This window comes from Rhipicephalus microplus, chromosome 8 (genome assembly GCF_043290135.1).
Source record: "Rhipicephalus microplus isolate Deutch F79 chromosome 8, USDA_Rmic, whole genome shotgun sequence".
Taxonomy (NCBI): domain Eukaryota; kingdom Metazoa; phylum Arthropoda; class Arachnida; order Ixodida; family Ixodidae; genus Rhipicephalus; species Rhipicephalus microplus.
In genome coordinates, this window is record NC_134707.1 from 48,027,029 (window position 1) to 48,051,549 (window position 24,521).

At 42.5% G+C, this 24,521-nt stretch overlaps 1 protein-coding gene across 1 annotated transcript in view; it reads left to right on the forward strand.

The window, feature by feature from the left end:
- The first annotated feature begins 1,961 nt into the window (after nucleotides 1-1,961).
- LOC142768500 (venom metalloproteinase antarease TserMP_A-like) overlaps nucleotides 1,962-24,521 on the forward strand; it is a 28,647-nt gene continuing 6,087 nt past the window's right edge. Inside the window, exons 1-9 of the mRNA XM_075870491.1 lie at nucleotides 1,962-2,208; nucleotides 10,672-10,841; nucleotides 11,765-11,857; nucleotides 18,302-18,422; nucleotides 19,717-19,785; nucleotides 19,857-19,975; nucleotides 20,061-20,132; nucleotides 21,257-21,393; nucleotides 21,864-21,913. Coding sequence (XP_075726606.1) covers nucleotides 2,136-2,208; nucleotides 10,672-10,841; nucleotides 11,765-11,857; nucleotides 18,302-18,422; nucleotides 19,717-19,785; nucleotides 19,857-19,975; nucleotides 20,061-20,132; nucleotides 21,257-21,393; nucleotides 21,864-21,913 — 904 coding nt within the window. The 5' untranslated portion in view covers nucleotides 1,962-2,135. The remainder of the gene's footprint in view (nucleotides 2,209-10,671; nucleotides 10,842-11,764; nucleotides 11,858-18,301; nucleotides 18,423-19,716; nucleotides 19,786-19,856; nucleotides 19,976-20,060; nucleotides 20,133-21,256; nucleotides 21,394-21,863; nucleotides 21,914-24,521) is intronic.

The following is a 24,521-nucleotide window of genomic DNA, read 5'->3' on the forward strand; positions in this document are numbered from 1 at the left end:
CGCTGCGGAGCTCCTGCAAACACCCTTTACATGGCCGGTCTTCTGACAACTGAAGCATTGCACGGGTTTAGGAATGAACGGTCGAACTTGTTGACGAAAGTGGCCAACCTTCACGTATGCGGGAAGAGAGTCACCTTTGAACGTTACTCTCACACAACGTGTGTTTCCAAGCCGTCCGACGCTGACAATGACGTTGTCTTGACTCGCTGGTTTTATAAGTATTGGAAGGTCTGCGTTTGGTATTTCCGTGTTAATGTCATAAATGACTCCTGATGTGGTCACACCATCAGCTGCTTTGATGGACCTAACTGCAAGGTTTCCCAGTTGTGTTACTTCTTGCAGCGTGCTCAGCGCACTCGGGTGCCACACATCTACAGCCAGGATGTTTCTTCTTGTATTAAGCCGTAGGTCTTTGATCTCGTTCGGCACAGTGTTCTCAAAATAGAGCGAAAGCGCTTGCCTGTTCAGAACACGCAGACTTTCGGTAGCGTTCTTTGGCACAAACAGGATGGAATGGGGCCATCGCTGGGGCGCCGTTTTCACGGTGGCTGTGCTTGACACCGGCGATGGATTGATGATCCGTCGCTTGGCCTTGCGGTGCAGGACAGGTTGAAAGCCGTCGTCTGAGGACTCGTCGCAAGATGCGGAGTACAGCTCAGTGTCATCGCTCTCACTGGATGTGTTTCCTCGCTTCCTCGAGGTAGTGGCCGCGGTCGAACCGGAGCCAGACGTTGCCTCGTGAGGTTGTACATCCATTACCGCAACCTACGGGGCTATACACCCCACAACTGCAGCGAAAAGTCCAGAAAAGCACTGAGACGAGCGAGATGTGTTCTACAAAGAATCACTTCGTCTTCCTCTTCATGTCTTTTAAACACAGTGCGCTAAATAACCTAATCTTAAACTTTTGGGTACAATTCTGTGTTGTTCTTTTTATTTTTTCCTGCAGAACTGACTGATAGAGAGTAGCCAGGACAATATGGACGTCGACCTCGCGTATGCGTATAAGTGAAAGAGAAAGGTCGGACAATTGATTTGTGCCAGCTAAATCAATAGAAGCACCAAAAGCAATAAAGTAATCTGAGAACTATGTCACAGAGCAATTAATTGTTGCTAAGAAGCACCATTGCTTCTATCTTTTCAACTCATCTGCAGAACGCGCTGATAAATTGTGAGGACACTGATTTTAACAACGGGGACAACGCTTGGAAAAACAACCACACTTCTGAAAGAAAGCAATGAAATATTTAAAAGAGATTCATCTTGGTAATGCGTCTAACGACTTTTTTGCTTCTTTGTCGGGAATCTTACCTTATTGACAGCTCGAACATGAACTCACCAAATGGTAGCTTTTATACGTGGTAATGCAAACGAAGTCCACCCTCAATCAAAACGCCTTATATTTCGGTGCCCCAGTTCAGAATTCAACAGACAAAGGCACTCCTAGTCGGTGTTAAACAAGTCCAAGTGGCACTCTTCGACAGGGCACGACTGGTTGCTGAGGTCTGAGTTAGGAACCCCACAAAACTGCTTTAAAAAAACCCTGCTTTATTTAAATGAGCTTCTTATTTCATTGTAAAAGCGTCTAGTTATTTTCGTGTCTTAGTGTAACCGAGAATTGAATTTAAGAAAATTATTTATTCTCTTTGAGGATGTCGCAGTAATGCAGTCAGGTTTAAATAAAACAGAAGCCATAAGTTCAACCTTTCATGCAAGTTGTCGTAAATTACAGTTTCGTTGTAAAGTTCTTTGTGTCAAGCAAAAACGGTTTTACTAAATGTTTGCACGCTTTGCATTCGACATTTCATTGCTCAATGTGTCAGCTGAAATATCAACTGTCGAAACTTACTCGCGTTCAAGGAAACAATGGATTGTGAATATGTGAGCACACTAGAAGACATTGCCCTCTTGAGACTATATAAGCTTGTCGCCAACTATGTGTAACAGAACATAGGGCTTTGCACTAAATTTGTAACAAAATAACAAGGAAGCTGGCGTAGATTTGTAAACAACTCTGAAATTTCCAAATTTTCTCATGCGGGTAATTTCAAACTTTGGCGAGCCCTACTTTTTTTTCTAATTTAACGCTCGGTTATCTCGTCGCAACATCTTATTTCACTTGTACATACTCAATCATGAAATTGATATATTTGTTAATAATATTTTCACGCATAAGTTACGATAATATGGTCTGCTACGTTTCCAGTGGTGAGTTATTTTTCAATATTGCTGTATTCACTCAGTTTTTGTTTCATAGTATTGTAAAGTATGTACAAAAAATTCTTAAGTGCATTGGACGATCGTGCGCATAAATTTGAAACGAGCATTGCACTGAAATTAACAGGAATGCACTGTGTGTTTGAATGTGTTCAAAGAGGTGGTTACATCAAGTTGACAATAAATGGGCTCTTGCCTAAGTTTTGTACATACCCAACTTTGTGACAGTCCATAAAAACAGCAGTAAGTGGAGAGGCAAAATTTTGTTTATTAACACGTCAAATGCGTCGAAAAAGACGAATGCCTAACATGGAATACTTCGCTCTCTGTATAAGTGATTGGACAGTGATTCTTAAAAGGACAACCAGATTGGTTTTAGATTGCAGCGTAGCTTCACAATGATCACGTCACGACTGCCACTGACCGTGCCCAATTATTAGTCAAATACACTCGTACGATCCGCAACTTCGCTTGTGCCGCTATTTTTTAATGGAAGTATGAATAGTGGGCCAGTCACAAGTGGAGTGAACCTAACCGCGAATTTGATGATTTGGCAGCAACATCAAGTATTGATTGCAAAAAAAAATAGTATGCTGTTTTGTTTTTAGCGTAGAGCTTGAGGATAAAATTTTATCAATGGTCCTTGTGAAGTGCTTTCCTTTTCATAACTTCTGGGAGCTCCAGGTTGATGCGTATATTACAGCACATATATAGGAACATAAAAAACATCAATTGTATGTACCCCATTCTCGGTTGAACAGTATGTGATGAAGACTATATTGTATGGCACCTAATATCGATAGCTTGATCTGTAACTGTTAGGCCAAAAGATGTCATTTCCTGGACATTATGAGCTTGATGATTCAGTATCCGTTCTAATTGCTAAGTTGAACGAAGCACTTCTGAATAGAATAAATATTGTATTCCTTGAAGCTCTCAACAAGCGAGAGAATAATGCTGGTGCTTTCGAGATTTTCGAACACCATTCAGAAGAATGAGTGAATTCTAGCTAAAAACCATATCAGGTAAGAGTTGAATGAGTTGAGGCCTTCTACTTCCTGTATGAAAGACTTTTTTTTTAAATCACCAAGATACGACAGGTAAGTATCAGTAGAAAGAGAAGCTTTTATATGCCCGTTCCTGGGGTTGTCAGAGTAAAAAAAAAAGTTGTGTGCTATATGAATCATGTTGAGAATGTTCAAGAAGAATACGCTTCGTGTTAATATTCTTTTTTATCTGTCGGTTATTTGTCATTTATGAATTGCACTAAAAAAGCATTTGAAAAAAATAAGGTTCCAGCCAAGGCTACAGCTACGTGTCAATTTTATATTGCAAGACAGCTTTATTTTCTTATTCCAATCAAGAAAACTACACTTGTAATCTACAGCATCACAAAGCCAAAAAAAATTACCTGATTGACTGTGCACCAAGGCTTATACTTTTCAGTGAAAAAGAGCCGCTTTTATTTCTTCTTACCGATATTCTCAAGAAATATATTACCTTAAGCCAACATTTCTATCAAGTATGTCGATGGTACTTTCGGTATCAAGTACCACATGCTTCTCGATACTGAAAAAACTGACGACCCCATCTTGCAGGAGGGTATTACGATTAATTAACTTATTTCGTGATCCTATATGTAGTGACTACTACATGCGCAGCATTATGAAATTTGGCTTGACTAACATGAAGTTTTGAAAAGGTGTCGGGAAACCTGCATAGTGGTGATATGCAGATTCTTATAGCTAAAAGTTATATATATATAAATATATATATATATATATATATATATATATATATATATAGGGTGCTGCATCCTGTGACTGCACAACGCAGGGTTTACATGGCAACTGATTTGACCATAAAATGATTTTAAAATCAACATCGTTGTCTGCCTGGAAAGCGTTCTTTTCTTCACTCTGGCACCTAATAAATAGTACAAAGCCTTGGTAACTGAACACTCCAGAGATGACAAAGTTTCCCAGAAAGTGTGTACTTCGTGTGCACTGAATGTTAAAGCGAGAGAATCATAAGAGGGGGCATCCAAAGTACGGCTATCCATCCGTCTAGCTTATTCCCACTAGCGCAATGCCTAAAGATGCTCTCCTCGTTGATTGCGAAGCATTTCTTAGCGAACTTCAGCCACTTTGAGTGCATCTATCTATTTGTCTAGCCATTTACGTTTGGGTGCTCTCGAGGTCACCCCCTTAACTTGGCGTGAACCAAAATTAGAATGAGAGGGTAAGATGGTTTGACGAATATGACGCGCTGGTCAACACATGAATATTAACACAATTTCGTCACGTACGTCGTCAAACACTTCCCGCCAAACAGTGGCACATACCGACGAGCGGCTATGTCCGCTGGCATGCGGGTATGTGGCACATGTGTTTGACACTTATTATATACCCAGAAACGAGGAGAACACACATAAGCAATTTCAACGCGCGAGCGTCATGAAATACCCGACATCGGTAGCGTCGACTCGACGAATGCATATAATAGATGTCAGAGGCACAACTGGAATCAAATCCAAGCATTCTGCGTGGCAATGAAACATTTTACCACAGAGCTACGCCAGATCTCGGAACTACTTTTTCAAATAGACGCTAATCTTCATGAAACCTCAATAGTGGTTGCAGTGCTGCCTACCAATGCATATGTACTCCTTTATACAGCGGTCACGTCGGGTTCATGCCAATTGTGATTAGTTCTCTTGCAATGAAATTGACTTATGTAGCAGTGTCCAGGGCCAGCATTCTCGCGAGCATCAGCGCCCCACATCAGCTTCTGGCGTTGCTAATACGCATGTTCCAGTTGGCATCGTTATGCAAGAACCAAAAACTGGTTATATGAACATCTTTCACTTTTCAACATATATCTGTGCACGCAACATTTGTACATATATTTAGCGTCATTGCATGATGTGTCGCTCAATTAAAAAAAATTGCATCACAGTCACCTCTTCGCATGTTTCGCATAACGTCGATTCCCAGATACGTGGGATATGCTGAACTTCTATTTGCTCACTAGGCATTTATGTGTTTGACGTTTTTTTTTCTCTAGATGCGCAGTATCTCTTGTTCTGGTCAATGTCCTGCCGCGTCGGCGTCAGCGTTCGTACTCAGACTACGCTTGCTTAACATTCCTCCTTCCCACTATCCAACAACTTTCATGCGCGTCCCCTTCCCCACTCTTTCTCCTCTTCAGCGCTCCCCCTTTCTAAGCCTCGCAAAGCCTACGCAGTGTGCATCTGCTAGCGAGTTTCTTGATTAAAATAAACTGACTGCTCGCGCTGCGCAACAGTTCACTGCCCAACCCGTATATATAGTCACTTTATCTGGACCTTCGAGGTAGTGCTGCAAGATTTCTCCTCTGTGTTTTTTACAATAAAAATTTGCAGCGTCCGCATTTTTTTAAAGCGCACTGCGGGTCTCCAGTGAAAGCCTTTTGTCTCTCACTGCCCATTAGCAGTGATTCATATATTTCAGTAGGACACACTGGTCCATCACTGGTTTCTCTCTTGTGCCAAGTGAAGCAGCACACGAGGCGGCGCGAGAACTCTCCAACCGCGCCTCCCTGGGGATTCGTTCTACTGGTGAAGGCGATAACCGGGAAACTCTTACAACATATAACGAGCTCACTAAACATTTCTACCTGTCTAGAAGGATTTTCCCTCCACCTCACAAAAATCTAACCCGCCCCCAAGCACTTACATCAAGGCTTTTGCAAACGCGGATGTACGCTACTTTGAAAATGTTACACATCATGTACCCTGACCTATACCCAAGTAGTCTTTGTCCACATTGTGGGGAAATAGCTTCATTGGAACACATGCTCTGGCAGTGCACCAAATTCGCTCATTTATTGAACATCACCTCTGCCAGATGAGAGGCGGCAATCCACAGCTCGTCTTTGGCAGATCAGCTCTGGGCTGTCCACCAAGCCCGCGAGGCGGCTGAGGAGCTTGGTATCTCAGTCTCCACGTGGGAGCTACCCGCAACACAGTGATCTGTGTGACAAAGTTACACCTGGCGACAAAGTTAATCTGGCTGGAGATTTCAACTTGCCGAATATAGACTGGCCGAATTTCTTGCTCAATAATCACAATGATCACTTGGGAGAAGCAATGCTAAACATTTCTTTCACTTTTGACCTAATTCAAATTGTAACAGACTTCACTAGAATCCAAGAAAATTGCAAATCAGTACTAGATCTCTTTCTAGTAAGTGAATCCATTAGTGCCAAAAGTTACTGCGAAGTAGTTCCGGAAATTTCAGACCACAAAGCCGCGTTGCTTACTCTAGCCAATAGTTATATAAACAATAATCGTACAATTTTGTCATTTCCGAATTTCTCTCTTGCTGATGATGTGTGAATAATTGACTTGCTTTCCATTAATTTTGATGATTTCTGCAATAGCACTTGTGATGTACGCCACCGTTGGGACAGATTTAAACAGATTGTGAATGAATGTATTGATTGTTTTGTACCAAAGATTACAAAAAAAATGTAAGGGTAAGAACCCATGGATTTCGAGGAAGACAATGCAATCTAAAAGGCGACTGAAGCGCCTAAAGAAAAGGTTAACAAACAGCAGAACATCATTTATAATGCAAGAAATATCGAAACTTTCTTTACAAATTAAAGACCAAGTAGCTGCTGATAAAAAGCGCTATTACAGTGAATCATTACTAGGCTTTATCACCACGTCTCCCGAGAAATTTTGGCGTTCGATTTCTCCACACTCCGCTGAATGTGATACATTTGAAGTTCATGGCTGTCTAACTCACGATAGCGCAAAAATTTCCCATGCCTTTAACAACCATCTTAACATTCCTCCTTCCCACTATCCAACAACTTTCATGCGCGTCCTTCATTCGACTTTCATACGACACTAAAATTCTGGCGTACAAATCTCTTATCCAACCCATTTTGGATTATGGAAACATTATCTGGGATCCTTACACCAATGTCAATATCCATAAACTAGATAGAATCCAAAACAAGGCTGTCCGATTTATTTTCAAGAAATACGGCCCAACATCAGTCTCTGAATTAGTTTCCAAAGCGGGATTCAAACGGACTTCAGAAAGAAATAGAATTTCTCGTTTGTTGTTCTTTTTTAAGATAGTTAAAGGTCGAATAAATAGTAACACAGGTGAATACTTAAAGTTCTCTTCCGGTTACTCTACCAGACAACGTCATAAACACACTGTCGTTCCTTTCCAGCCCAATAATAATACTTTCAAGTATTCCTTTTTTCCGCGCACTGCCAAAGAATGGAATGAGCTTGACAGCAAAATTATTGAAACAGACAGTATCGAGGCATTTGAAAAATTTATATCTGACTAGTGTTTTTTTTTTCTTCGTGAAACATTTTTTATGTTGTTTGAAGTGCTTTGTTCTGTGTTGACTGCAGTATTGTACTGTTGATTTTGTTGTACTATGTACACCCACTCTGCTATGGCCCCAAGTTGGGGCTAGCAGTATTGCTAAATAAAAATAAAATAAATCGGTGTTCACCCAAGATAATGGTATACCCCCCGTGTTTCATGCATCCCTACCACCGATGTCTGATGTCATTGTTTCTGAAAGTGGTATGTTTAATCTTCTGCTAAGGCTTGATGCCAAAAAATCACCAGGGCCTGATGATATTCCTAATAGCTTCTTGAAAAGGTACGCTGAGTGGTTGTCAAAATACCTTCACGTCATTTTTTGCAAGTCTTTACAAAATGGAGAAATACCAAGAGACTGGGGAACCGCTAGAATTAAACCAGTTCACAAGACCGGAAAAAAGAACTCCGTTAAAAATTATCGTCCAACTTCATTAACATGTACGGTATGCAAGATCTGGAACATATCATTTACAATCACGTCTGCGAATATCTAGACAACTATAACGTTCTTACCGAATTCCAGCATGGTTTTAGGAAAGGTTATTCGACAAACACTGAGTTAGTTGAAACAATACATGACTTTGCCAAATCAATAAGTAGTAGAACACAGACTGACGTTATTTTTATGAACTTTTCGATAGCCTTTGATAAAGTATCCCACACTAAACTGATATATAAGATAGGTAGAATAATCAATAATTCCCAAGTAGTTAACTGGATTTCTGCATATCCGAAAAAACGCGAACAATTTGTTGTTTTTGCAGAGTCCTGCTCACATAGACAGCTTGTTGACTCTGGCGTTCCTCAGGGCTCAGTGCTAGGGCCACTTCTTTTTCTCCTGTTTATTAATGATATTGTTGATGGCATCCCTGTTAAAATCAAACTCTACGCTGATGACTGTGTACTTTATAACAAAATATGCTGTCCCGCAGACCAACACGTGTTAAATGATGCTCTACAAAAAGTGTCCTCCTGGTGTGATGAATGGGAAATGGCTATTACCTTCGAAAAAACAATGTTTATGCAAATAACTAATAAAAGGAATCCTTTAAAATACTAGTACTCTACTACCCATACTAAACTTTCCCAAGTCCCACATTACAAGTATCTTGGCATATGGATCACAGACGACCTGAATTGGACGAAACACATTAATGCAGTAACTAACACTGCAATGCGTAAGCTGTTCTTCCTCAGATGGGCATTGAAACTCTCAACTCTCTCCGTCGGCCTTCTGGCTTATAAAACAATAGTTATACTGACTATGGATTATGCTTCCATTATATGGGACCCTTTTACCAAAACTAATATCAACAATCTAGAAAGAGTACAAAAAAAGGCCATTCGTTTTATTTATAACAGCTTCGGGCGCACTTCAATCACGGAACTTTCAGCTCGAGCTAACCTACCAACACTAACAGAAAGAAACCGCGTATCTAGACTAAAATTTCTATATCAACTAATAAAGGGACATTACAAGATAGACATTTCTGAAATTCTTTCATTTTCGTCTGGATATGCAACTCGACAAAGACATGAGCGCACAATAACACCCTATGCAACCCGTAACAACTGCTTTAAATATTCATTCTTTCCACGAACTATAAACGACTGGAACAAACTAACCAACACCGAAGTTTTACAGCCATCCTTAACATTGTTTTCTTCTAGCCTCGATAACAGTGTTTAATTTAGCATGCCAATTAAACTCTGTCCCCATAAACATTCGAATTTTTGCATATTTAGGTTGCTTTGTGCGTACTTTTGTTTCTGTGTGTTTTTAACTTCCTGTTTTGAAAATTTGTTTGTCTGCATATTGAGGATTCACGTTATTCATGTAACCCACTCTGCAAAAATCTCTAGTAGGGATTGCAGTATTCATAAATAAATAAATAAATAAATAAATAAATAAATAAATAAAAGTTTATCCAATCCAATCCAATTTCCTGCGCAACGCCGAATTAAGTGCGAGCGTCAACGACGCCGCTAGTGTAAGCGTCAGCACCTGCTGTTTCGCGTGCGTGCGTACGTGCGTTCTTCGCGTGCGTGCTTGGCTAAAAGGAACACATGGTTCCCTTCGTCGGAAGTTGGCGTAATTTTATAGACCTATTCGAAGATTTAGTTGCCTGCACTCAGTGTGTAGAAGTTGTCATCAGAGTAAGTCACTTTATGATAGAACTCTCCGTGTTTCTGTTTTCTTTGTTCCTCTGGTGACTTTTACAATAATTGAGTGTCACGTGATGTTTACGAAATACAAAATGCGTATTTATATACACTGTACTTTTTTTACCTTGCGTCTCACAACACTAACTACTGCACTCACACACAGAAAAATATGCGCTGTCTTCCTTGATTATATATCAGCAATTACTTGGGGGTATAATAAGATTCCTTGATGCCTGGCTGCTTGAGATATAAACCATGTACACTAACCATTTCATTATAATTTATATTTCCTTTATTTCCTGTTAGGAAAAGTGACCTGCACTTGCGTTTTATTTCGTTTGTTTTGTTAGTCCACTGTTGGTGGTACTCTCATGTAAAACACATTACTATACTCCTGTGATGATGAACTTGACAGGAATATCAGAAATATTGAGAACTCAAACGAAGAGAATTATAAAAGAGTTGTAAAACACTTTCATAAGATATATTCGCAGGAAAGTAAGACCTTTAGCGCACAGCGAGTGCACCAGAAACTTGAGAGTTAAGCTGTTTCACTTCCCCTAGAACCTTTCGAAACTTTGAGGAGCTCGTAGAGCGACATCTCAAACGTAGAATTTATCAAGGTACCATATGTTATGAACACATATTGTCATGTTAACTCACGCGAACTTTGTAAAATTATCCAATGGTTGATGCAATAATTTTAAGCCTCGGCTGGGATGTGGTCGACCTAAGATGGAAAGTACGTGTCCAATAATACGTAGCATACACATCACCTAGCAACAACTAAACGTATCTAATTACCAATCCAAGAGCGAGATAGTGACGTCAAAACATAGGTAACCAAATCCCAGCAATCGAATAAGTTTCAGTTACCTTTTTCTTTCAGATCCTGGATATCGCACCATCGTTTATCCTAAGCTATTCGAAGCCAGAGATGAAAGCACGAAAGTGCTGAAAATAAGTGATCAAATCACGCTGAACCTTCGCCCAAGCTTCATCCTTCATGACAATTTCTTTGTGCGGAAGTATCGTGAAGGTACTCCAGAGCACAAATACGTAAGAAATATATTTGCTACTTCGAATGTTTGAATAGTGTTCATAAATTTGTAGGACGAAAATGATATTGTTAAAGCACTGAGCATTTTCATTTATCGCAATTTGTGCGCGACTCTTTTAGGAGTGACCGTTGTCAGGTATATCTGGTCCCCAAGAATTGGGACGACTTTGCCAAGAAATATTTTTTTGTTTTTAACAACGTAAGTGATAACTACGCAATCAGAGGTTCTCGAGCAGGATTTGTCAATCTACCGTCCCGTCTCACTAAAATTCTGGGGCAATTATTCATCTAAAGTATTCCATACCTGAACCTAAAAGTATTCTAAAAGTATTCTAAAGTATTCCACACCTGAACCCAAAATATATGACAAATGAGCTTTGATGTTGAACATGTAAATTTTTTTTTGGTAAACATCGCGTTTTGCTCTCGCTGAGTATAAACTTTAAACTCCGAAAGCTAAGCACCACATTTATGTGTTACAATGTCGAGTAGTTGGTTTTTACTCATTGATGGTACTTTAGTACATTTGTTTCTTCATGCTTCTAGTTTCAGCTTAAATGCTTTGACGCCTTCGTGGAATACACTACAGGGGAGCTAAGTTGACATTTTGCATTTATCTAAAAAAAGAGGAAAACGATGGGGGAAGGGCTGCCTTGATATATGCCACCATTTCTGAAGTTTGTTCACTAAGTCACTTTTGTGTAGGATGCATGTTATAGTGAAAACAGTTTTATGCCTTGTTGTGGTATTACGTTTGGGTTTTGTTTTCATTATGATTTGTGTTGACAATTGCCGTTGTACCAAAACATTGATTCAGTTTACTGTAACATTGTGCTTCAATACTATTGCTGAAAACGATTACTAAATAAATTGAGACTGAAACAGAAGCATAAACTAAAAACTTTGACTATTCTCTCTGCAGTTCAATGTTGAAGCACTCCAGCGAGGCCTGTACCATGACCCCAAACAGCTGGCAGCTCTCACAGTGTCCGAAGAAAACGGTGCGTTGCGAGTGGTAAGTATATTTAGTGAAGAACATATGAGAACTTTCAGCTTTGTGCTAGAATGTCGCTGAGAGATGGAATGTATGAAACATTTTCAATGTACAATGAAGTTTACTGGTTTCTAAAGTGAATGGTTTAAGCACTGCACATTTAATGCACCGAATATCTGTGATAGTCTAGAATATTACTATAACTGACTTTCTTGGAGGGAAATGAGAAGGAATTATTTTTGTCAAGCGATCGATTACAGTTCGTCTGGTCAGGTATCATAGTGAGGATGTAGATGCGGTCACTGACCAAGTTGAGAGGGTGAACAAAGAATCTGTATGGGTCCCGAAACATTTTTTGTTGTTTTTTAACCTTCCCTTGGTCAGTGACCGCATCTATACAATTCACAATCGCACGCAATCACGTAGTGTTTTGCTCTGTTCTAGCTGTACTGCTCTGGAAGGATTGAGATGCATATTAACTCGGTTACTCAAAACTGATGAATTATCTTGTGAAAAAAAATAACATATTCTACCCCAAAAGAACAATCAGCAGAAAAAAATACTCTTGAGTTTTCATACTTCTTTCATAGAGAACGGTGCTTAACGTGGTGGTGGTTGCTTTTGTTTCTTTATATGATAGACAGCTCTGATCGTCTCCTAGCATCTTCTTTGCTTACCTTGCTCGCAGAATCACTGCATTCACTTTTCTAATTACCAACCATCAAAAGCCTGTCCGATAGGATTACGTGAATGTTTACCTGGTGTAAGGAAAGGACACAAAAGTGCTGTGTTTAGGTACGATTTGTGGCTAAAAGGACTTATAAGCGACGAGGTACGTCAAACCGAAACTGAAGAAGACGAGCGGAGGCAGGTGGCACGAAGGCGATAACAAGAAATGAAAAAGAAGAAGAGAAGAAGGAACGTGCGAAAGCGAGCTCGAGCGTGGAGGCCACGAAGGCAGACGAAGCAGTGCGCCGCTCGAGAACGACTAGTTCCTGGGAGCGTTCCTGAGCCGGACGTGGGACCCGTACGTGTCGGCCAGGTCGAGCTCCGGCGTGTTCGCTCGGGGTCGAGTCCGCCGGCCTGTACAAGGTGCAAGGACGGGGCCTGCTGAAAGGCTCCTGCCTGGGTGCAGTGACCGGGAGCAGGTTCGTGGGCGAGGCCTACCGGGCGTGGTCCTCGTGAGCCGGGGCCTGACCCTGAACCTCAGGAGTTGCGACCCTGACTGCTGGCCGCGACGTCTGACTAAACGGCGCTGCACACGGTAGCGCATCCGTGTGCCGTCAGCCGTTCCAGCCGCTCCAGCCGTGCCACCTTTGCACTCGCGCACGTCGACGATCGCATCATGTCGGGACGACGGGGACCCAAACTGTGAGGCAGCGTTTTCCTCTTGCGAACTGAGAACTCTACGCGCTGGACTCAGAGTAAGCCTAGCCGCGAGCTCTCCGCATAATAGAGGTCTGACTCTCGTACATGTTGCGTGATGCTTGGCGTGTAGGGTTGGACATATAGTTTTATTTTCACCTGCCACTTCGTTCTCTAGTGTACAATATAACGCTTCTTTTGTTCGCATTCATTGTTGATGTTAATCCTTTTTCGTCCGCTATCAACAAACATAGTGACGAACGTCCTTAACCATCACAATTTCTGGCGTCCGCGAGACAGGACTAAGCTCTCGCCTCACATCTGATTGCCTCACGTTGTTTGTATGTGGCGGACGAGGATGGACGACAAGAGAAAGCTAGTTGAGCTAGGGAAGGAGATGGGGCTGAGTGGTGAGGCTTTGCTGGCATGGGTGAGCGCTGAGGAAAAAGAAATGAGGGACCAGAGAGCGAAAGATCGGTAGGAGGCACGGCTAGCAGCACAGGTGGAGCATGAGCGTGAAATAGCTCGCATGGAGGCTGAAAGGCTCCTGCTCGAGGAGCGACGTCGTGTCGCAGAAGCGCAGCGGCCGAGCGCGAGTTCTGCGGACGATAGTATGGGTGGTGGTCAGAGTTTTCACAGCCCACACAAAATGATTCAGCCCTACAATGAGAGTAGGGACGAACTGGATGCGTACATCCTGAGATTTGAGAGGGTTGCCATGAGCCAAGGCTGGCCAACCGACAAGTGGGCCCTGTCACTGAGCTTGTGTCTAACGGGAGAAGCCTTGACCGTGGTAGGACGGATGTCTGCAGAAGACTCTACGGACTACGCAAAGCTCAAGCAGACGCTCCTCCAGCGGTTCCGTTATACAGAGGAGGGATACCACACGAAATTTAGGGATGCCTGGCCCGAGAATACTGAGACAGGTCGACAGTTCGCGGGACGTCTCTGTGGATACTTCGACCATTGGCAGGAGCTGGCGAAGACTCCCAAAACATATGTTGCACTGCGAGACAAGATGGTGTCCGAGCAATTCCTCAGGCGGTGCGACGAGAAGTTGGCTGTCTTCCTGAAGGAGCGAGGATGTCATAACCTGGACACGTTGACAACGACGGCTGATCAATATTTGGAAGCTCAGGGAATTGTGAATCTCGCTAGAGGAAAAGACGAAAAAGGGAAACCGATGGCTACAGCTAAAGTTGACACTGTCAGCGAAAGCAAAGAAAAGCCGCTTTGTTTTCTGTGCAACAAGCCGGGTCATCGAGCTTCCGATTGCTGGACAAAGTCTCGAGCGCCCAAGTCGACGTCGTGCTGGATCTGTAAGAAGTCGGGGCACAGATCCGATAGTTGTCCCTCAAACTCGGGAAAACGTAGGGGCATCATGTTCCGTCTTGGGATACCAGAAAGCGCAGCATGAGAAATCAATGGAAGATGCGCCTGACAATCAGGATGAGAAACATTGTCATGACCTGTGTGATGGGACCCAAGCCACGCAACTCGCGACAACGGGTCAAAACAAATGTCAACTGTAAAGGGCTAACTCGACGGGAAGCTGGTTACCGTATTGCGGGATACCGGTTGCAATACGGTGGTAGTGAAACGATCACTAGTTCCTGACTGCAACTTGACTGGCAAAACCCGCACCATTCACTTATTGGACCGATCTGCAAAAGTCTTACCAGAAGCAGAGGTGTACATAGATTCTCCGTTTTTCAGAGGTCAGGTGCTTGCTGTTTGTATGGAGAATCCATTGTATGAAGTCGTGCTTGGCAACATTGCGGGTGTACTGTCAGCTGTCCGACCAGTCCCGAAGCAGCCAGCAGGACGTCCGAAACTAGCACAGATTCACCATGATCCAGTATGCACTGAAGAAGAACCTGAAGATGCAACCTCATCAGATAGAAGACGACAAGATGACATGTTGGCGGCTGCAGGAAAAGAAAGGAAAAAGCCCAGTGAACTGATTGTTCCTCGGATCCAACCCCTGGATATCAGCCGGGAAGCGCTAAAGAATTTACAGCACACAGATCCCACGCTGGAAACCTGCTTCGCCGCATTGGGAAAGATCATATCTAAGAAGCCAGCAGTCACTGAGTTTGTGCTGGTACGCGACATTCTTTTCCGGCGCCACCGCACGGCAGAAATGCAAGACTTGGAGCAACTTGTAGTACCCAAGGATCTTCGGAACACCGTAATGAAGATGGCTCATGAAGGCCTTCTGTCTGGTCACCAAGGGCAAAAAAAGACAACAGACCGTGTACTTACAGAGTTTTATTGGCCGGGTGTACGGGCTGATGTGATACGGTTCGTGAAGTCGTGCGACGTATGTCAGAGGACCGTGCCTAAACACCTCGTCGGACGAGTTCCATTGGGAAATATGCCTGTCATAGACACACCTTTTCAGCGGGTCACCATCGATATTATTGGCCCGCTGTCACCAACGTCATCCAAGGGCAACAAGTATGTCTTAACGATGGTAGACTTCGCTACGCGTTACCCGGATGCGGTGGCACTACCGAACATCGAGACAGAGCGCATAGCGGGAGCACTAGTAGAGATGTTCTCCCGCGTTGGAGTGCCCCGTGAGATAGTGAGCGACCGTGGAAAGTCGTTCACCTCGAGTCTCATGCAAGAACTCGGTCGGCTACTTTCGTTTCGTCAGCTACCCACAACGCCTTATCACCCCATGGCCAACGGACTTGTGGAGAGATATAATGGCACTCTCAAACAAATGGTTCGCCGCATGTGTCAAGAACGGCCGCAACATTGGGACAGATACTTGGCTCCCCTGCTCTTTGCATACCGTGAAGTTCCCCAGACGAGCCTTGGATTCGCGCCGTTCGATCTCCTCTGCGGCAGATTTGTACGCGGCCCAATGTCGATTCTTAAGGAACTGTGGACAGGGACCAACATCGATCCTGAAACGAAAACAACATACGAGTATGTTATAGATCTTCAGGAGCGACTGCAAGACACCTGCAAGGTAGCGCACGAAGAACTCCTTAAGGCGAAAATGACACAGAAGAAATATTACGATAGGAAAGCAAGAGTTCGACACCTATCACCCGGCGACAAAGTATTGCTGTTGCTACCATCAGATAAGAATAAATTGATTTTGACATGGAAGGGACCCTTCACAGTGCTTGAAAAACGCAGTGACTACGACTACGAGATAGATCTCGGAACACGGAGAAGTCTTTTTCACATTAACCTTCTCAAGAAATACCACGAAAGGGAGCCTATTGCTTACTGATTGTGACTTTGTGGTTGAGTACATTAAGGGCTCCGACAACGTAGGTGCCGACTACCTCAGCCGCATTTGACTTCTCCGCTGGTTAGCGTTTAGTGGTGGCACAATTTTTTTTCATGTCAATTCACCGTTTCCCTAACGTAATGAACTTCTGTAAATAATGTTTTTTTGCTATGTTTTCTTTTTTGGGTACTCCACCTCGCGCGCTTGTGAAAAGTTGTTTTCCCCCTAAACAACTTTCTTGAGCAGGGGGATATTTGTAAGGAAAGGACACAAAAGTGCTGTGTTTAGGTACGATTTGTGGCTAAAAGGACTTACAAGCGACGAGGAACGTCAAACCGAAACTGAAGAAGACGAGCGGAGGCAGGTAGCACGAAGGCGATAACAAGAAATGAAAAAGAAGAGGAGAAGAAGGAACGTGCGAAAGCGAGCTCGAGCGTGGAGGCCACGAAGGCAGACGAAGCAGTGCGCCGCTCGCGAGGACGAGTTCCTGGGAGCGTTCCTGAGCCGGACGTGGGAACGGTGCGTGTCGGCCAGGTCGAGCTCCGGCGTGTTCGTTCGGGGTCGAGTCCGCCGGCCTGTACAAGGTGCAAGGACGGGGCCTGCTGAAAGGCTCCTGCCTGGGTGCAGTGGCCGGGAGCAGGTTCGTGGGCGAGGCCTACCGGGCGTGGTCCTCGTGAGCCGGGGCCTGACCCTGAACCTCAGGAGTTGCGACCCTGACTGCTGGCCGCGACGTCTGACTAAACGGCGCTGCACACGGTAGTGCATCCGTGTGCCGTCAGCCGTTCCAGCCGCTCCAGCCGTGCCACTTTTGCCCTCGCGCACGTCGACGATCGCATCATGCCGGGACGACGGGCACTCAAACTGTGAGGCAGCGTTTTCCTCTTGTGAACTGAGAACTCTACGCGCTGGACTCGGAGTAAGCGTAGCCGCGAGCTCTCCGCATAATAGAGGTCTGACTCTCGTACATGTTGCGTGATGCTTGGCGTGTAGGGTTGGACATATAGTTTTATTTTCACCTGCCACTTCGTTCTCTAGTGTACAATATAACGCTTCTTTTGTTCGCATCCATTGTTGATGTTAATCCTTTTTCGTCCGCTATCAACAAACATAGTGACGACCATCCTTAACCATCACACCTGGCTCAAATTGCCTTTACATGGCGTCTCATATCTATGGGCCATGCTGTAATCACTCAAGCGGATATCTCTACACAAGGAAGCCTGGATTGCCAGCAAAATATTGTTCCGAAAGCTTTCGTGTGTGGCCACCTTGGATGAGAACTGCTTTCTCCCTTAACAAAGTTTCGCATAAAACCAAATACTTTGGGCACGGTCGCCACTTTGTTAAATCGACTGTAAACTGATAGGAAAGTTCTTGATGAGGCCTAGAGCGCTTCGCATAGGTGGTAAGAAGAAAAATCGTGCACTGGAAATTTATCTAATAAAATTATTGAGAAGGCTGTGGACGTTTATCAATGTTCTCTTCCGTAGAATACCATGGAGTATTAGTTATTTGTCGCTAACTTCAACCTTCTACGAACGTCAAGAACATTAGCAAGACAACTCTGGTTCATACCGTGGAAAGTATCAACCGTAACAGTAGCCCCAGATATTGCAAACAACTCAGCAATTTTTGTTTATAGGAACTTTGAATGTCCCAAATGACCTAATGACACTCGTTTTCTACAACCGGTATATGCCTTTGCAACCAAGCTTCTGAACTCTATCGATACTAAACAGTTAACAGTTATGCAGATTAGATTGTGGTGAAAATATTCGGGCAGTTTTTCATAGAATAGCCCCCATTAAAGCAAACAATGCCTACATTAACAATCTTTCTGCATGCAGCAAGGTGTTGTGGGACCTCAGTTGAAGATTCGTCCAGTTAAAGCCAATGAGCGAACTGTATACGGTGACCAGGCACACATTGTTGACACCATTGAAGACTCAAAAGAGGAAAGTGTTTTCGGTATGTGTGTTCTTAGCTGCCCCATATAACTCAGAGTATTAGTAGTACAATCACTATGAACAGTTCATTGCGTGTAATTGAATAATAATTGTAGAAATCACCATTTTTATGAGCACATTGAGAGATCAAAACGTGCTGTCAAGCATGTCCTCTTAACGACAACATTTGTTTTATATTGTGAGTAGTACTGTTGACAGTAATTGTGAGGTGCCTATTTTATAAGCGTGGATATCTAAGGACATTACAGCAAGATCTAGATAAGCTTATAGAACATGTATCAGTCGTATATTGGAAACTAAACCTGGAACATCACTGATAAAAAAGACTTGAAAAATTAACGAGTGTATTTGGGACGCGTTTTCTTTATTGGTCCAAGTGCAAGCTTTATGGTAAACAGGGCCAGAATAAGTTAGCCAGTTAGGAAGATCTGTGCTTGCAGAGATATTGTCATGCTTCTGCGAAATACTTCCTTTAAAGAGAGTTTATGTGCCCCTCAGAAAGGAGACATCTGTGAGGGATGTTATAAAACGGCTTCGCTAATATCAACCTTACACAAAGAAATATTATAATGTTCCATAAATTCTGCTTCCTGTCTCTTAGAGTGTGAGCTGTGTGGCAGTTTTTGACAAATTGTGAGTGCCTCGACAATCCTCATCAAGAAATGCACAGTATCACGCTGGTGCGTAGTTAAATGTTAGTTGGACTATCTGTCTCCTTTATATTCAGCGGGCTAGAGGTGAATATTTGCCCGATTTTAGCGTTGCTTACTTGTTTATGATGGCCGCAAGCGTTTTCACGAACCCGGGTATGAAAAGTACCACTGAGAATAGTTTCGCTCCAAAAAGCCACCATGTTCCATCTGGTTATTATGCCTTTCTAAATACATTTAGCCATAGCTACCCACAAAAACGTACTTCAAAAAAGAACATTTGATCTGCGCTTCATCCCTTAACAAAACGACTTTAATACTTAGAGCACAAGCGCCTGTGGCAGTGGTTTCCGGCGGTTCATTTGCTGGGCAGCGCGGTTAACAAGTACCTGGTGATTGCCAACGCAGCTACAGAGCTCAACGACCAATGTAAGGGAAAGTTCAAGTATATATATAATCTTATTGTTTTACAGGAAGTCATTCTGGTATTCTCTAAAGGCGACTAAAGCCCCTACTTCATAGTGCATTATATAAAAACACAGGGAAATCAGCGTAACAAATTTCTTGCTTATAGCGAGTAACTATGTTTTCTCGTGAAGAAGATGAAATGTCATGCTAACATGAAACGTTGTCTTTTCACTGCAGGAAAAATTTTCGAGGACAAAATTGTTGTTTCTGAGCGCGAAACGAGCGGCCGCGTTGGTTATGATTCATGTAAGTCGAGTAAAATTAAACTTAAGTGTTATCCTAATATTATACTTCTTATTTTGTATGTTATTCCGTAGCTAAATTCAACGTGCAAAGTATACACCCGGAAGTGCTCATAACGTGTGACTCAGTGTTTCTTGCTGGATTTAAGAACAAGGAAGACATGATAAGATACGTGCTGATCATGTTTCAAGTTGTAAGTCACGTTTGCCGTTCATAAAGGTGCTCCAAGTTGCTGCCAAAACATTCTAAGAATTCAAAACATTTTTTTTCTTTTTCAGGTTATTCTACGCTACAGCACTGTTACTCATCCTCGCATACAGCCCGTGTTACTGGGCATCGAAATCAGCGACGTAAGTTATTGTACATATACGTAGTGTCTCTCAAGTATAGCGTATTCAGGGCGGGACGAAAAAAAAAGGCACATATCATATACACAGCGAGTGCTATGTGTCTTCTCATCTGTTTCCTCTTGGATTCACTACACCTCAGATACTATATATAACCAACAAGCCAACCTTGCTACCCCGATTGACATTCACGTGATTGACCATTCCAAAATCAATTTGTTGAAGTCAACAAAAAGATGTTATTCGCATAACAGCGGTTGTACAGGTATATATGTCATTTTCGCGATTTATATGTGAAACATGTGCGTAAAGTTCACCATTGTACTGCACTCTAATGCAATGGGCACTAGAGATGTGGGTATTGTAGAATACGACAACGGGTTGCTTATAAACTCGGGACATAATTTTAAAATGTTATGAAGTATCACTTCTATCTTAAATTCATTGAGTGAGGTAACTGCAGCTGCCTGGTCGGCTCCAAAAATTACAATATTGTTATTGTATTAGCGCTGATTACCTTCTTTTTTTGGTTTATTTCTTTCATGCTCTTTCTTTTGTAATGTTTTCTTCCTTTTACTATATTTTTGTTGGTTAGCAATAGTGCAGTTACCATTCATATGTTTTCTTGACCAATCCCTAGAGTGGATATGTGCCATGGTATCCAAGCTACAAACAAACCTCTGTTCCGGTGTTGTCTTGCGTGTTACTTCTCGCTGCTGGGCTGTACGACCGGACGACTTTACCTAAACGCCTCTGGGCATTTTTATTCACAAATACACGCCATTGATCAACTGAACTTACACATCGCTTGTGTAGCGACTCCGGCTTGGGTTTTCACTGCATTAGTGGTATGAAATATTTTCTCGAAATATGTTGCCCTACACTATAAAATATTCTTTTAAAAATCCTAACGATTACGGTACTACCTAACGCGACACCTAAGCGCAAGTGCATAGTTGTTTAGCTATTGCTATAAGTTGAGGAAAACGCTTCTACTGGAGATAAGTATACCACATTTTTAAACACTGTGCGTTCCGTAACTTTGTTTTCATGCTTCCTGCTTTCGTTACGATTATTATGCGGTTACCAAAAGAGCGTGGGCTTAAGATATGATTTCTTTTTTACAGAAGACACAGGAGGACAAGTACTACAACTATCTCGGAGATGGCCTAAATGCTATTCCGTCACTTTACAATATTTCATACTATGTGAAGGCGAAAAAAGCTTATTACAAAGATTATGACTTGGTTTATTTCCTTACTGGGTATGTATATGAGTACTAGCAGTCACCCTCATTCCTGGTCGAAGCTTAAAATTTTTGAGAGCATAACAAAACTGGTCCCTTTTGCTTCATGCTGCTGTTTTAGCACCTCAACGTGCAGCACGTGCGCTCCTTTGTCGCACTTCTTTAAAATAAGGTCGCTGGAGCTTGTTAATGGAGCTCCTCTACTCACGACCTGTACGTAGCTGGACCCACCGAGTATGACACATACCGGCATGCACTGTGGCACTTGTGGCACATCAGAATTGTGGGTGACATTGGTCTATTTATCGCTCTGGCGTTTATTCATTCACCCTTGCTCTGAATCCGCTTTTTTTTTCAATAGAGCATGCATGGGGCTTTAAAGGGCATTTAGGGAAATACGACTGTCCAGCAGCTATAAAAACTTTTTGTAGTCGCTAAGTAAGCAAAATTTTTCAGGGGAAATGACCAATGTGTTTTGTATTTTTTAGGTACGACATTATAGTTCCAGGAGATAAAGAATGGGACAGGAGTTATAGAGGTGAGTTGCTGAGCTTACGGTTGACATCACGGTATGTCATTTTGATGTTTAATATTTGCCTCGTGTTTGCGTATTTCGTGAGTATTCTGTTTTTTTATATAGATAATTGAGTTGTCTGAGCTCGGAAGAACGTCTTGCTGACTCTAACAAAAGCTATCTTTATCTTCATCATTGACGGTCCGCACAGGATCTCTTTGTACTTTTTGCATAATATGATTAGCTCAATGAGAACGTATGCATGGCACGCGGTCTCACATTGCGCCGAAATTTCTGGTCTAAAATGAAATAACGGGATGGCCAGAAATGAATTACGAGGGTCGAAAACGACACAGAAAAAAATAGACATGCACAGAGAGAAGGTGAAAAAGTTACAGACAGAAGAGGGGCCGAAAGCTGGAAAAGAACATAGAAAGAGACAAAGAATTAAAGAAAAAGCAAATTAAAATGAAGACTGAGTAATAACAAGGCATACGAAGGAAAACATTAATAAAAAAGGTGCGAATGAGAGAGAGAGAGAGAAAGGGCGAACACCAAGACAGCAAGAATAAAAAGGAGACAGAAAAAAAAGAGGTAGACATCACATATATGGGAACCGGAAACGAAAATGACGGTGAGAAAGACTGATGGGGGGGGGGGGAATTAAGGTTAACAGGAAAGAGGGCACATATGAAGAAAAAACAAAAAAAAACATAAAAACGACGAAAATAAATGAAGAAAAGCAAGTTACAAAAAATTACGAAAAATTTAATACAGACACAGCGAGATATGAAAGAACTCAATCTGCTTTCTTCAGCTGGTGGCATTTTCTTGTCAGCTAGCTGCTTACCCATATTATCTGCTTGTGAAACTGGCTTCTTTTTTCAAACCTCAGGTCAGGTGAACGCCCATATTTATGGCATGTGGTGTTGTATCTGCATTTTTTGCAGATCACTTTAGTAAACATTTTAATATTCGAGTACCTTATGGTTTTCACGTTCAGCAATATTCATATAGCAGCATATGTTATATAAAAAAAACCAAAAAAAAACTAGTACGCAATCTTCAGATGCCGTATACGAAATACCAGCATTTCTGAAATATACATCACTTTCAACCTGTCGTTTATATCAGCTTAGTGTATCTACTCGATATCAGACTGTCTATTGTGAAATACGTACCGCTATCTGCCGAAACAACAGGCCACTCTGTGATTGAATGTTGTGTCATTTTCTCCGGAAAGAGTAATTACTACGTGTTACACAGCACGTATACTCCTTCGCACACATTCTTAAAACCTAGTACACTGTCGTACAGAAGTTACGTGCGTTAAATAGGCTGTCGGAATCCAAATATCGTTACCATCACAAACCATCTTATTTTTGTTTTCAGTGAAGAATGGTATATTCAGGGCGAAAAAGTGTACGGTAAACGCCTTTATTACTTATCAAAAAGAAAAAAAGAAGCAGTCACTCGGTGTTTGCTGGCATACTGGCACTTTTGCGGCCGAGATATCTTGCGGGACCAAATTCCATGAACACTAATTTATCTTTAAAATTGTATAGGTTCGAGTTTGTTAGTATTGATTAATATGGTGGGTTTAACGTCCCAAAACCACCATATGACTATGAGAGACGCCGCAGTGGAAGGCTCCGGAAATTTTAGAAACCTGGTGTTGTTTGGCGTGCACCGAAATCTGAGCACACGTGCCTACCACATTTCCGCCTCCATCGGAAACGCAGCCGCCGCCGCTGGGATTCGATCCCGTGACCTGCGGGTCAGCATCCGAGTGAGCTTGTTAGTATGACTTCATTTTCTGGAAACAGCGTGAAAAATAAGAAGACAGAAAAGACCGAAATACAATCAGCGCTCTTTCCTGTGTGTTTCTTTCGACTTCCTCTTTTCGCGCAGCTTCGTAAAGATTATTGTTTATTATATATGGCAAAAGTCAACAATGACTACAGCAGGAAAGGTAACCTATATAAATTTCAGTGTTCGCTAAGGTGATCTGACAGTGAACGCCAAGTCTCAACACCTCACCTTGCAGCCGAGATTCTAGCTGGAGCAGTTAGTACGATGATGTTACAGCCGCCATTGCACTGTAGCCGCGCTTACGCTAGAACACCAATATTCGAGGGCTGCTCGCGAGTCCGTATACACGGCAAACGTGCGGAAAATCTTTAAGGCTTAACGACGATGATAAAATTTTGTGGAAGCCACCGAACGAGGATGATGACAACGAAAAGAATGACAGTGTAGAATATTCGGCTGCCTAAAAAATGCCAGCAAATGATGAAAGCCATGCAAATGTGAATCACAGTTTTGTGCGCCCTATCAGAGGCTAGATTGGGTTTGGTGCACCCAGTGGCTTGTCAATCCCGTACCTGTACCTAGCCGGGACTGAGACTGGCCGGTAATAAACGGGTTGTAATTAGTTCTGTGACACCCTGCAACAAGTGGTTTCCTGTGTTATGATTAATATGCGTCCTGCCATATATTGCAACTAGAAGAAAAGCCAAATTTACATATTTGGTGAGCGTCCCTAGCCCATACGATTAGTGCCGAAAGCATCTGACGTTGGTGTCAAGTCATGTTGTATATCTGCTGGTACTGACTGTGATAATATTGACAG